Source organism: Sturnus vulgaris, chromosome 9 (genome assembly GCF_052056855.1).
Source record: "Sturnus vulgaris isolate bStuVul1 chromosome 9, bStuVul1.hap1, whole genome shotgun sequence".
Taxonomy (NCBI): Eukaryota; Metazoa; Chordata; class Aves; order Passeriformes; family Sturnidae; genus Sturnus; species Sturnus vulgaris.
Genome location: NC_142251.1, coordinates 17528855 through 17543204, shown reverse-complemented (window position 1 = coordinate 17543204; position 14350 = coordinate 17528855). Strand labels below are relative to the sequence as shown.

The 14350-nt window shown below is 38.3% G+C and overlaps 1 protein-coding gene across 2 annotated transcripts in view; it reads left to right on the top strand.

Annotated features, from left to right (window-relative positions):
* ABCA4 (ATP binding cassette subfamily A member 4) overlaps positions 1-14350 on the top strand; it is a 63279-nt gene that overhangs the window by 16737 nt on the left and 32192 nt on the right. For both annotated transcript variants that reach the window (XM_088169985.1, XM_088169986.1), the window contains exons 10-17: positions 612-728; positions 1434-1631; positions 4757-4962; positions 5783-5959; positions 8104-8326; positions 10076-10297; positions 11670-11874; positions 14058-14156. In XM_088169985.1, coding sequence (XP_088026111.1) covers positions 612-728; positions 1434-1631; positions 4757-4962; positions 5783-5959; positions 8104-8326; positions 10076-10297; positions 11670-11874; positions 14058-14156 — 1447 coding nt within the window. The remainder of the gene's footprint in view (positions 1-611; positions 729-1433; positions 1632-4756; positions 4963-5782; positions 5960-8103; positions 8327-10075; positions 10298-11669; positions 11875-14057; positions 14157-14350) is intronic.

Sequence of the window (14350 nt, the reverse complement as noted above, 5' to 3'; positions counted from 1 at the left end):
AATAGGATGGAGCCTAGACTCTTCAGCAAAATGCTTGAAATTGGGTGAAATTAATCTGAGCAGTTAAATCAAGGTTGCAGATGATTCAGGTTTTGGCCACTTCATAACCAGCAATTCACTACTCTACAGAACTGCTGCTCAGCGTTCACACAGAAAAACATCAGATTTACAGCAGCTCAGCATTTCAGGTCTTTACATCATAGCTGTGGGAATATATGTCTTTTCCAGCTGCCTTCCATTCATTCATCTATTCACATCATTATCTTTCTTTTTAGTTCTGACTGGAGAGAAATAGTCAAGGGGAAAAATTCTAAATAATGATACCGAAAATCTGAGTATTTAAAGGAATTGAATTAGGCTTAATGTGCAATTGTTTCCATTACATATACCACAGTATTTTATCCTAAGTGACTTTGATTCTGGCCGGATTTTACAGATTCTTTTTTGATGGTTATTAAAATTTCTGCTATTTGAACAAGTTGGTTAAATTTAAAAGTTAAAACTACAGCTGTCTAGTTTAGGGGTTCCCCTGTCACCAAATCCTGGGTGGATCATAAATTCTGTATATCTCCTTAGATTTCTAACCCTCTTTTCTGCTGGTTTTTCATCAGGCAAACTCCACTTTTGAGGAACTTGAACGTCTCCAGCTGTTGACCAAAGCTTGGGAGGAAGTAGGACCTCAGCTGTGGTACTTCTTTCAAAACAGCCTGCAAATGAATATGATCCGTGTATGTAATAACTTATCAAAGATCCTCAGTAAGAGCAGCCTTTCACCATCTTTTATTTTTATTAATGGAGAAGACAATTAATTTGAAAGGTTTGGCCAGAAACACAGCCTTTGCAGCAAGGAAGCTGTGTCCTTTAAGGCTTTTGACTGCTGAGCTTGGTTTGAAGGCCAAGACCTCAGATCTGGGCAGTCAGGAATCTGGCTAATGACTTCTTAATAAAGGCAGCAATTGCTGCTTCCCTGCCTCCCCAAAATGTCTTTCAAGAACAGACAACTTAATTTTCTTGAATTCTGTGTAGGCAAAGAAGGCCATGAGACCATACTTTTTCTGGGCCAGAAAGAAATTTATTTTGGGAAATTGCTTATTTCTGCATCATTAAATTTTACTTTGATCATCTGCAATTACTGTCTGTAGTTAAAGTTTATAAAGCAGTTCATACTAGAAAAAACATTTGGTTTCCTAATTTTTCTATATTGTATTAGACATTTATAATGTTTATCCTCTTGCTTATAAGGAAAGAATACAATAAATAGTCAAGGAAAAATTTCATCCATTCTTCAGATCACACATCCAGTTATGCAATTACCTATTTGTAAAATTGATTCCTTAGCATACCCTTTTGTCCTTGTTCATGTGTTGAAAGAGTTATGGAAATGGAAAGAAAGACAATCATTGTGGCAGAGCTGTCATGATATGTTTCTTCAGGACTCTCTGAAGCACCCTACAGTGAGGGACTTCCTGAACAGCCAGCTGGGTGCAGAAGGCTTCACTGCAGAACACATCATCAACTTTCTCCACAATGGATCTTCAAGGAGCCGGGAGAAGGGAATGGTGGACTTTGACTGGAGGAACATCTTCAATGCTGTAGACCAAGTTCTGCGTTTGCTCAGTCAGTATTTGGAGGTAAATCTCACCCTGCCCCTTCAGGGATATCTTAAAACCAGTTAGGCAGTACTGGGCTCTGTGGTAACAGACAAGAAAGTTAAAATCATAAAATCTTTGTTTCAAGTTAAGTCTCATTATTAAAAGCACGTGTTTAGAATAATACAGTTCCACAAGTACATAAATACTTATTATTTAAAAAAAAGTTCAATTTGATGATCTTCAAATGCTTTATTCAAAATGTTGGTTGAATGTTTGAACGCATTCAATACTAAGAGGGAGAAAGTGAATGCAAAACCTCAAAGGAATTTTTTTTAAGTATCAATAACCAACAGGCCACTAATTTCAGCAAGGTCAGGAGCAGAGAAACTAACAGTTCTTTGGTAAGCCCCTTGCAGGTTGTTAAGCATCTGATCAAAATTCCATTGAATCCAATGAGGGAATTTCCCCTTGTTCTGTGGTCACTTCTGATGTCTGTCTCTTTCCTGCTATCTGTACCTCTCTTCTCTAGCATGTTGCTTTCAGTGGTGACTTCTGAGGATTTTGGAGAGAAAATCGGTACTAGTTACAGGCAACAAGACTAAGCCTAACTTCTAATTTCAATCCAGTTAAGTCTAAAAGATCATTTGTCCCCTACAAGAAGATACAAACTGGAAGTTTATCTGTTTTCCTACAGCTAGTACAGCTAGAAGGAACAATAAAGGCTTTGCACAAAGCTCTGCTGATTCATTTAATGATTTTTTATATCATGTTAGCAGAATTATTTCTTGTCAAACTGAGTGAAATGTACTGCATGCAGCAGGTCAGTGCTGGAACATCAGTAACATCAGAACACTTACTGTACCTGCTAATAGATCTTTGTGTCCTAATGCTCTTTGTAATGAGCTTATTCTTTAGGTCTGCTCTTTACACGGAGTTGTAAGCACTTGAGAATGTTTTCCCACTGTGCCAAACACAATGGCAACAAATAGCTCCCTTTGAGGAATAGCCTGCTCCTTGCCACCACAGTATGCAATAAGGACAGGTGTGTTGCCAGCACCTATCTTTGGTGACTCCAAGTCTCTGCTGCAAAGTGTGATAAAGCTGAGAATTCCTCGCCACCCCCAGAGTTTCCTGTTCTTCCCTTTGATTACCTTAGGCCACAGAACAGCTAAACTGTTAGTGAGAGCTATGCAGTCACCTCTTTGTGTTGATTATTCTCTGCTTTTATTTTCCAAACCTGTTCTTATTATTTTGGTTTGAGGTTTCCCATTTTCACTGGACCATTTAAAATTGTTAAATAATTACTGGGAGGAGATTTGAAATAAATTTCCCCAAGCAGTTGATAAATTAATTTTGATATAGTGAGGTTTATGAAGATACAAACTGAGTTCAAATTCACCAGTGGAAAAGAAGAGCCTAGGAAGAGCATACAGCCTTTGTTTTGAATGCAGTTTGTCTTAAGAGAAATAAATTCTAGGTTTTGGCTTATAGATTACTATATAAAATGTCTTTTCACTTTCAAACTGTGTGCAACACTCCTGTCTTGGCCTATGTTCTTATACAAGCTTTGGTTTCACTCTACTCATGGGGAAGATCTATAAGCATTTGTGTTTGCTGTTTTGAACACTTGCACCTTCCTTTACTGGACCCCTGGATAAGAGCCTATGCTGCTCCTCAGGCCACTCCACGCACTGTCTGTTCTGCAGTGAAAATCTAGACAAGTTTAGTTGCTGTCAGTACTTTGCCAGTATCATTCTCACAGATTCCCCTAGAGAACTGTCTGAGTTCTTCTGCAGCTGAAATAAGCATCTTGAAAATAATTCCTCCTGATAAAGAAACCACAAATAATCCTGCAGACTCTGCAAGACACAGTTCTGCAGGAGGGGTTTGTTATGCACACACTGCCACTTTTGCAAGAACTAAACTGAATTCCTAAACTCAAGTCAAAACCATGTGGGATAAATGTATCCCAAAAAAATTAACACAACATGAGCCATCAGTCTGATTTTATTTTTCTTCTGGCATGCTAAGTTTACTGTCTTATTTTGCTTTCTGATATGAAATTCTACATTCTACCTTCTGAATCAAAAAGGAAAACACCTACAATACCAGGAAGAATAAAGCCACAAAATAGTTTTATCAATTTAAGCACTGTTGTGAGTTAAGCATATATTTTCATATAGATCCCATTAAGCTATGATAGTACAAATTTTAAAGGAAACATAGCATGATTTCTCACAGGGAAAGGTTAAGTAAAGGAGTATTTAAGACTAAATAACAAGTTATGTAATAACAGTATGAGCTCTTTCATGTGGACTGATTTTTAGTTATTGTCTTGCAAGAAATGATTGAGAAGATAAGATCAAACAAGTTAGCCTGTTGGAATTTTATGAAGCAAAGGAATTCAATAAGTATCTTTCCAGTCCATCAGGGGTTAAATACTTCTACTCTCTGTTAATATTTTGCCAATTCTGAAGGGCAGAAGCTAAATATACAAACATAAATCTGTTATTTTACAGACAACTAATGCTAGAGTTTATAATATTCACAATCTTTGTTTTACAATGCCTGCTAAGTAGGACTTAAATGGAGGAACACAAGGAACTTAGGTTTTGATGAATTTTTGTCTTGTATATGTACTGATAAGAATACTGTTTGTAGTAATGACAAAGACTAAGAAAGAAGACTTTTTTGTTATTTGAGATAGCCAATAAAAATGATAGGTTAACTTAAGTCAGCAGGTAAATCGTGTGTCAGAATTCAGCAAGGATTCACAATGTGTCCAGCTAAATAAATCAGTGACTTCTCTGGTGTTATGTAGGAATAAATGTCGAAATACCTAAGAGACATTAAAATTCAAATGTATGCTCTGACTTTTCCCAGCGCTTCACTTGGCAAAGCGCTTTTCATCTGAAGTCCACAGCCAATGTTCTTTTCTTACAGATCATTCATCCTTTAGCTCTCTAGTATTCACTCAGGCATTTCCTAGGCTGAAGAAGGGAGGAGAGAGTCAACTTTTTATAATTTCATCATAAAGCTGAAAATAACTAGAGTTTCAGATGAACCTACTTTCCTTTTCTGTTTTTAACCACTGATGTTTGCTTTAATGTATACCTCTTACTATTTTATTCCCATGCAATTTTTCTCTTTGTAATTATTTGTAGTGTTTGACCTTGGATAAATTTGAAGGTTATCTTGATGAAACTCAACTGACTCCTCAAGCCCTTTACCTGCTGGAGGAAAATAAATTATGGGCTGCTGTGGTTTTTCCAGACTTAGAACCTACAACCAACAATCTCCCACCACACGTGACGTACAAGATCCGAATGGATATAGACTCAGTGGAGAAAACAAACAAAATCAAAGACAGGTACTCACCTGATAGTTATTTCTCAGTTCTTGCCTGCCATAACATAAATATGAGACACATAAGGGTGTTAGAACCTGTGTTGGGTACATATGTGAAATCCAACTTTATTTGTTAATGGTTACTCTGTAGTGCAGCACAGAATCCAGCTCAGGATGGATAGTACCAGGTACCAACATGAATGGTATCACTCTTGTGACAAGCCAAGCAGTGGGTAGGTGGAGGAATACAAGGCAAAAGGATGACTCTGCTCACAATCTGTTCAGTTAACCTACTTCAGTGTTTGGATGGCCCCACCATTGGGAAAGACAGACAAGGAAGTCCTCCATGGGTTGTGACTCAGCTCTCCTCCACCTGGACAGCAGAACTTCTCTGCTGTTCCTCCTCAAGTCCCCACCAAATAGACTCACTTAAAGGGATATAATTTCTCAAGATTGTCTACAGAAGAATATAATGGTGTCTGGTAATTGCAATCCAGTTGTTCCAGTTTAATCTCCAAGGATACCATATTCCAAATACAGTTATTTCTATTCTAGAACAATTACTCTGCTACATGACTAATTTATGCACATTTTTGGCCAAAATTGCTATTCCAAGTCAGTGCAGAGAAAATGAAAGGAAAAAGAAGAGCCTTCCACTTTCTTAAGCAATATGGTCTGATAGACCAAAGTCTAGAAAAGACAACTCTAGGCAGTGTCCCTACAATTTCAGTTGCTAAGATTATTTTATTTATTTACTCATTATTTACTTACTTACTTGCCCCACAACCTTTCCCTAAAGTCAGTGCTTATCCAGCTGGTTTCCATGTGAATTTTCTTTTGAGGTACTGGGATCCTGGTCCAAGAGCTGATCCTGTGGATGATTTACGATATATCTGGGGAGGCTTTGCATATCTCCAGGACATGATTGAGCATGGGATTATAAAGACACAAACAGGCACTGAAGTGCCATTGGGAATTTATCTGCAGCAAATGCCATATCCATGTTTTGTGGATGATGTGTGAGTAAAAGCAGTTTGTCTTAATTCTATTGAATACTTGGATTGCTGGATGGTTTAAGATTCTCAATCACCATAATTAACTCTAAATTATGAATGTCCTAATGTATAAATACAAGAGTAATAACTGAGAAACAACTGAATTAATTTGGTTTTTTCCTTATCCTGTCATATCCCTGACCCCACAAGCCACCTTTGCCAAGATTCTATCCTTGATCCCACTCTGGCCCTTGTTGCATCCAGTGTCCAGGCCTAAAATGAACTCAATACACTACCCCCTTAAAAGCAGCAGTTTTTTTCCAATTTTCTTCCCTGTTCACCGTGTGCCTGCTCCAGTGCTGCAGTCTGTGATACTCCAGTTCTCTGAAGCTTGCAGTAGCCACATACAGTTCAGGACTGACCTCCAAACTCAGTGATGGCCTCTGCAGAGACCCTGCCTAAGTGAGGCAAGTGCACCTTCTTGGTGACCTGTAGGCTGTGCTGTGCATGGCCTAGTGCTGGCTACATGTGCCCTCCAACAGGCAAAACTCAGTGTGCCCTAGGCCACATCACAAAAGCGTGGCTTTGTTTCTCCAGGCCAGATTGCTTTTCAGGAATTTTTGGTGAAAAAATGAAGATTTTCCCTTTGTTTTGACACTGATGTAGCTTTGATAGTATATGGCAAAAACGTAGTTCTATAGGGCGCTGACTTAGGTAGCTGAAGACTTTTTGCTCTTTGCTTTTAGCAGCTATGAGCTTTTGGCCTTTAAACAATCAACACCTGGTTCCACAAACCCCATAATATGTAGCAGTGTTAATTGGTAGTATTAAATAGCTCACATAAAGATGAGCAAGTACCCTGGGAGCCTGAATAATAAAACCATCCACATCAATCCCCTAGGGAGAGGGAGATGTATTCTCTCATCTTCTTCACAAGATTACTCCCCAAGCACAGCAAGGCCATCAATGCCAGGGAGACATTTTTTATGTTAATGTGTTCCCAGACTCAGCAAAATAAAGAGATAAACAGTGCAGTTGACAAGCTGTGTCCTGCACAGGACCTTGCTTCACAACTCCTGTAACTGTAGAGTGCTTAATAGAAAACTGCCTCTGGCTCAGCCCACATTGGCTGCCAAGGGCTGTACTGAGTTGACCTTGACTGGATGCCAGGTGCCAAGCAAGCCTCCCTATGACCCTCTTCCTCAACAAGAAGGCAGAAGAAATTAAGATGGAAAACAACTTGTAGGTCAAGATAAGACTCTTTACTAAAGCTAAAACAGAAAAAAAACCCCCAAAGATTTATTCACTATTTCCCATCCAGCAATGTCCAGCTGCGTCCTGGGATTCAGCATGCATAGCAGTTGCTTTGGAAGACAAATGTAAATATCAAATACCCACCACTTTCTCCTCCTTTTTCTTAGATTTTATATCTGAGCAATATGGAATACCCCTTTGGTCAGTTTGGGTCAGCTGTTCTGGTTGTGTCCCCTCCCAAGATTCTGCCCAGCCCCTGCCTAGTGGTAAAATGGGAATATTGGAGAGACAGCTCTGGTGCTGTGCCAGCACTGCTCAGCAGTAGGCAAAACACTGGTGTATTATCAACACATTTCTAGATATCCATGCAAAGCCCAGTACTGTGAGGGGCTGCTATGGGGAAAATTAACTCTATTTCAGCTAGATCCAACACCCTGACTCATGGTTTGCATGAATTTCAGCAGCCTAGCTGGCAGCATATGACACTTTTAATGACTTATTTATTTCTCTGGTCAGTGAATCTTGGGAGCAGAGAAACAGTGACACTCCCATATTGTTAATTTTTAGCATATGTCTTAAAATATTATTTGTAGAGCACAACAAAAGCATTATGGAAATTGACCATGAAGAGAGATGTATTTTCATGAGGCACCAAGTATTTTGTAGCTTTCAATAACCTTTAGAACCTCTTTGTAAAACAGAAATAACATTCATCTGTCTCATAGGAAGGCAGAAACCATTACTCTGTTAATATTTAGGATGCTTGTAAGGTTTACTAGTGAAATGCTGTTGACTGAGAATTTACAGTTCCTTATTTAATGAATGCACTCTTCTCCACTCCTTTTCATTTTTGCTTTTCATTTAATATTTCACTGTTTTACCTAAATTTGATTTATTCTTTCTTGCTTTGGTAGCTTCATGATCACCTTAAACCGCGCCTTTCCCATCTTCATGGTGCTGGCTTGGATATATTCAGTGTCCATGACTGTGAAGAGTATAGTGCTGGAGAAGGAAATGCGCCTGAAAGAGGCCATGAAGAACAGGGGCATAACCAACGGAGTGTTTTGGTGCACTTGGTTCCTAGACAGCTTTTCCATGATGGCTGTGAGCACATTCCTCCTCACAGCTTTGATTATGGTAAGGATTGCTACTCTCAAACTCACCCTTGTGTTTGCACTCCTGATACCAATTTGCTGTTGAGAAAGAATAGTAGCCATTGGTAGGGAGATGTGAATGATGGAGGCCTGTTCTGACCACAGCACGTAGCAGGCACATTCTTCTATGCAGACCTCATAACAGAGTCAGCACTGGGCAGAGACAGAACAATAAATTCTCTAGTAAAGATTTATTGTGAGATCCCTCATAGAAAATACATCAGGCTGGTTACTCTGTATACTGTATTTTCTGTAGGTAGATGCAGATCTCCCAGTAAAGAATAATTGTTGCTTTAAATCAAAGAGATAATAATTTGCAGGAATTTAATATTTACGTGATTAATTTTTAATATCCAGTGCTTGTCTGCTTAGAAACCGTGCAACTATTTCAATGGAAAAAGAGACTGCAAGAAAAGAACTTTCAGAAAAACCTAAAAAAATTCCACCTTTTACTCCAGTGATTCAGAATTCCTGTAATTTTTATAACTTTTCCAGACAGTTCGGAAGCTGTCTCTGAGGACTACCTATTGTCTCCACTACCTGAGAACTAAGCTCTATATTGAGAGCTTGCTGCTATACTTTATCATATAAATGTGTAGCATTTGATAAGGAAGAATGTCCTTGCATCTTTTCTGATGTGAGGAACTGCTATTGGTATAAATATATAGTTAGGGTTCAAGCTGCTCTGTCTTACCAGCATGTCCTGATGAGTTGTAGTTCCTGGTGTTTCCACTGCAGCTTGGGTGGATAGAGAAAGCTTACTTTATTTGCCACGCTAGTTTAATTAAAAAGCAGAAGGTAATTAACATCAGAGAGGAATGTGCTTGTACCTGTAATTCACTTTCCTGCATTTCACTACGCCAGTGTGAGGCACCTTTGTAAATATGTTCTTAAGAGACATTGCTTCCCTATTGCTAAAGAAATCAGTCTCTAAGGCCCAGTGGGATGTTGCAACAATGCTGAGGCCTATTTATAGCCTTAAAGACCTATTTGATCATTATATAAACTGACCTAATAAATAGGTCTCAACATTGGTTTTAAGGACTACATGGATAATTGACCAGCAGTCCCTGCTCTTCTTGACAGGGAGCATTTAGTCCACAAAAGCTCTAATGAAGAAAGGTCAATAAAAGTTCACCCAGTGGGTCACTTAATACACAAGGATCTCTGAGAAAGTGCACTTGGATTCCTCAGATGTGATATGCTTCTGTTTGAATAACGTCCAAGTACAGAAGCTTTATAATTTTCCTGTGGTTTTATTGTGGGTTTTTTTAAAGATGTGTTTTGTAATGCTTCCTTACATTGTCTCTTCTGCACATCAAGCAAGTGGATTGAGGGGATAGTGCGAAGAGATAAATGAAAGTTTATTGTAATATTTCAAATAGCTGTATTTAAAATGCATGAGTTTCTGAGGAGGCAGATCTTGCTAGGAATCATTTATATATTAAGACAGGGACAAAGTGTCTGTTTTCAATCAGTTATGATATTTGTTCATTCTGTTGCACTAACCTGGAGTCACAATCCAAGAGCAGGGATAAAGTTAGATGAAGGATTTGTTATTGCAATGACCTCAGTTGTTGAAACTATTACCTTGGAGAGTTAGAAGTTGTATTAGGCAGGAAAGACTGGCTTATTACTCTTTACCTGTTACATGTTGCTTGCAATTCTGACCTTTCCTGCTAGCAGAAAGTAGCAATACTTGCAAATTTTTCTGTTTTTCTTTTGCTTACAGCATGGACAAGTGCTACATTATAGCAATCCACTTCTGTTCTTTCTATTCCTACTGACATTCATCACAGCCACCATAATGCAGTGTTTCTTGTTCAGCACCTTCTTCTCCAAAGCAAATCTGGCAGCTGCCTGCAGTGGAGTCATCTACTTCACCTTGTACCTGCCTCACATTGTCTGCTTTGTCTGGCAAGACCGTCTGACTGTTAATCTGAAGATCCTAGCAGTAAGCCTTTCACTGGTTCTGTAGCATCTGTGCTCCCCTTCTCACAGTGCATATGTGAATCACAAAGTATTGCATACCTCTTCCTCTTGGCTTTTTTGATTCAGAAAGTGAGACCTCTAAATATCTCTTAAATAATTAAGGACTGCAAGGAAGCCTTTAGCCGACCTAGTGCAAGAGATACCTTGATGGCTCTTAGAAAATTCAATAAAATTTATTTTATGTTTTGAATTACAGTAAATTAGCATACTAAAACATTTAAAATGTTTTTAATATTTCCCTATAAGTCAAAGCAAATCTAATTTCTGGTATGTTTAATAAATATGAAGGTAGCTCACAAAATGAGGACATTCATCTTTCTCATGAGCTATAACCTAGTTAACACCCTCTGTCTGAGGATGAGAAGACCTCAGGTTCACATTCCTTCTTTACCTCAACCAATGAGTTAGCAATTGAACCCCAGTGCCAAAACTCTGAGAAACAACTTTCATCTAACAAGTTGTGGACATTCTCCATGCAGTGCTTCCTTGTTGGTTCTCTTCCATTTTAGGTAAGATACCTAACAAGTCAGGGAAACTGGAAACTTCTTGCTGTTTTTTGAGCTGGAACTTTGATCTTACAAAATTTTTCAGACTGATTTTATGTTGCCCAATGAGTCAGGAAGGGGAATGGGTGTTTAAGTCCAGTCTTCCCATTTTTATCAAGCATTCTAACAGCATAGGTAAAGGAACTGTCTTCTCTTCTTGCACTAGGAAATATAAGGAAAAAGGGAAAAGAAAACAAAACACTTCCAAAGCTGTAATTAAGTGTATAAAGTCATAAACTAAGTATAAACTGTATTAGTTTGTTGTGTTAGAATCAGACGTGCCAGCGGAAGCAGTTGTGGTTTTCCATATCCTGATCATCTGGTGTGCTTTCTGTCATGTTACTCATAGTAGCCCTGCCTCATACTCTCAGAAAATATTTTGTTTCACCTAGATAGTCAAAGGTGTACACTGCAAACTTGTAGATACACCTGTAGTATTTTCTGAACAGACATTATTGAAGGAAAAACCAATCTGTGAAGGTTGCCTGGTAGTTAAAGAGAGTACAGGCAAGATTGAATTCAGTCTATTATGGCTAAATACTGCTTAGAATTGCAGAGAATTAAATTATACAGGCCAATATAAAAGTGAAACAACTTTTCCCGTGTCATTTTTTATGCAAGTTTTAAAGTCCCATCCCTAAAAGTCAGAGGGTTTTTTTTGTTTGTTTTGGGTTTTTTGTTTTGTTGTTGCTGTGGTGGGTTTTTTGTTTGCTGGTTTGGTTTGGTTTGGGTTGGGTTTTTTAAAGTGTTCCCTTGTCAGGCCTGAATGTCATTTTTCCTTTATTCCAGAGTTTGCTTTCTCAAGTAGCTTTTGGGTTTGGTACGGAATACTTGTCACGCTATGAAGAACAAGGTCTTGGCCTACAGTGGGGTAACATCAGAACCAGTCCCTTGGAAGGAGATGAATATAGTTTTCTTTTTTCCATTAACATGATGCTTTTTGATGCTTTTCTCTATGGAATACTTGCTTGGTATCTTGATAACATTTTTCCAGGTATGTCGGTTTCGTATTCATACAAAGTAGTGGTAGTTGCTGTGAACTATGTTAGTCTAATCAGTCTCTGCATATTTCACTGGCAGAAGCAGGGTGTTTGACCTTGTAGACTATGAATCCTATCCAGTTTAGCACTGCTGGATTATTAAGGACTTCCACTTTTCTCTTTTTTCTTTTTTTTCTCTCCTGTTTTTTTTCTGAAAAGAATTAAAAAGGAAGAAAGAGTAAAAAGGAGGATGTGATTTCTAGTCCTGTTTTATAATTTAAATGGAAAATAAATCTACAAAAACATCATCTGTTAAAATCCGATTTGTGTATACACTTTTCTTTTGAAAAGTTCCAACCATTTCTAGTGAGATTTCTTTAAATTTTAAAAAATATAGATTTGGCAGTTCTAACTCACATATATACTTTGACCACCGTATGCAAACTATTTCTTAAAGGATGGTACTATTTCCTAAGACACATGCTGTGTCATTGGCAGCTGTGAAAGTTCCTGTGTGGATTTATTTTATTTCTAAATGGAAATCATATTTAGTACGAGATCACAAAAGGATTGTCTTTGTTTTCAATTACAAAATTCTGGAACCTTCTGTGTGAAAAAATGATTTGTCCTTCTAGCTTAAATGGTTATCTTGCTTCATATTGAATATTGTTACAATATAATAACTGCCAACTCTTATGCTGTACAAGCAAGTGAGCTTTCTTTTCGTTAATTTATTACTCCTTCATGTGAACTGCAGTTCTAGAAGGTTCTTGGCAGATGGCTATTTTTCTTTCTCTTTTTCGCAACCCTGTTTAAAGAAGAGTGGACAATGGACTATTTGCATGAACACAGCAGGAATTAAACAATAGAAATTTCTTCATTCCTAGATACAAATAAATTTCTTTCTGTCAACACTTTACACGAAAGCAGCATATTTCAGGGCTTCTAGTTAGTAGCTTCACTTCCTCACAATATTTGCTCTGTCTTGTCTCTCTGCTGCTCTGTTTCTGTAGATTTTCTCATAGCATTTCTCTGTCACATACATGCAGCCCTGCCAAATCAATGCTGTGCTATTTGAGGTTACTACAGGAGTTCCCTGGATAATTCTTTGAACCGTATGGTTCTAGTCCTGCTAAAGTCTGCTCTGAAACCAACCACCCATTGGCATAAAGGTCCTTTGGCTATTGGAGCATTCTGCTCCATGACAGATTTCACTTGGATTTTGCATTCATCCTGAATGAGAAGCTGTTGTTTTAGCCACCAGATTCAGAGGGGAATAATCCAGTCCATAATAAGGCAAACTATTTGTGAATGCAGACAGAGCATTTCTGTGCATGAATAGGAGTACAAGTGGTTGGCTGAAACATAGCCAATTCATAGCTAATTCAGAAGTAAGCAGACACTTTCACAAGCAGTGGTTTTCAATTAATAAAACTGACCATCTTTCAGTGAGTATCACAGATCCCCCTTGCCTATTCTGAATAAGTAGCACAAGGCCAATAATATCTGGGTTCACAAAGATGCCAGTTTTAAACACAGAGGCTCAAATTCCTCCATTCTCTAAATCAATATGATCTAGGAATGCAGTGTTGACTTCCAGTAACTCTGATCTGACCTGCCAAGAGCTGGTAATGTTATTGTGCTGTATCTTATCCAAACTGAATTCACTGGTAACTAAAAAAGTCTATTTTTGCTTAAGAAGAGGATTACACTGTTGTCAATTTCCCTGAAAGGCTGTGTGCTGAAATAACAGAGTGTCTTTTCTCATTACCAGTTTTAAATTCAGCCCCAGGGTAATAAATGTAAATTTAAAAAGCTTTTCAGTTATGTCAACCCTCAAGTGTTAAGTGAGCATTAAAAGAAAGTTCCTGAGTGAGGCTAGGATCCCATCTTATGCAGTGAGCTGCTGCCTGGCTGGTAAGGATTCAAGGACTAGCTTCATTCTGGAATTAAAATACTTTCTACATAAGTCAAGGTAAGGCAAATCATATTTTCTGAATATTTTACTGCTGTCCAAAAGAATAAAAACCCATCTGTGAACAAAATCTGTTTTGTCAGGTATTTGGTACATGGTTTGACCTTCTGATACGCAACACTAGGACTGCAAGCGTTTATAATTAGACTTTGCTAAGATGAATTAGTGTCTACTGCAGAATGGGGTTATGAAGTGCACTTTACCTACTTTTTTTTGTTTTAGGGGACTATGGGTTACCACAGCCTTGGTATTTCCCTCTGCTGGAATCTTATTGGCTTGGCTCCAGAAGCCCAGAAGCTGAGAAAACAGCAAGTGCTGATGGTGAGTTCTTTGGAAACTTTGTTTTTCAGAAATAACTTCACTGATCTGCTTAAAGGTGACTGCATAATATTTCCATTATCTGGGCTGCTGCAAAGGTGAGAGACTGCCCTACACTGGGAGTCTTGGCAAGTGCCTTTGAACTTGGAGTGACCATGCTGTCATTAGTATCATTAGAGATGGGTCACTGTTCCATC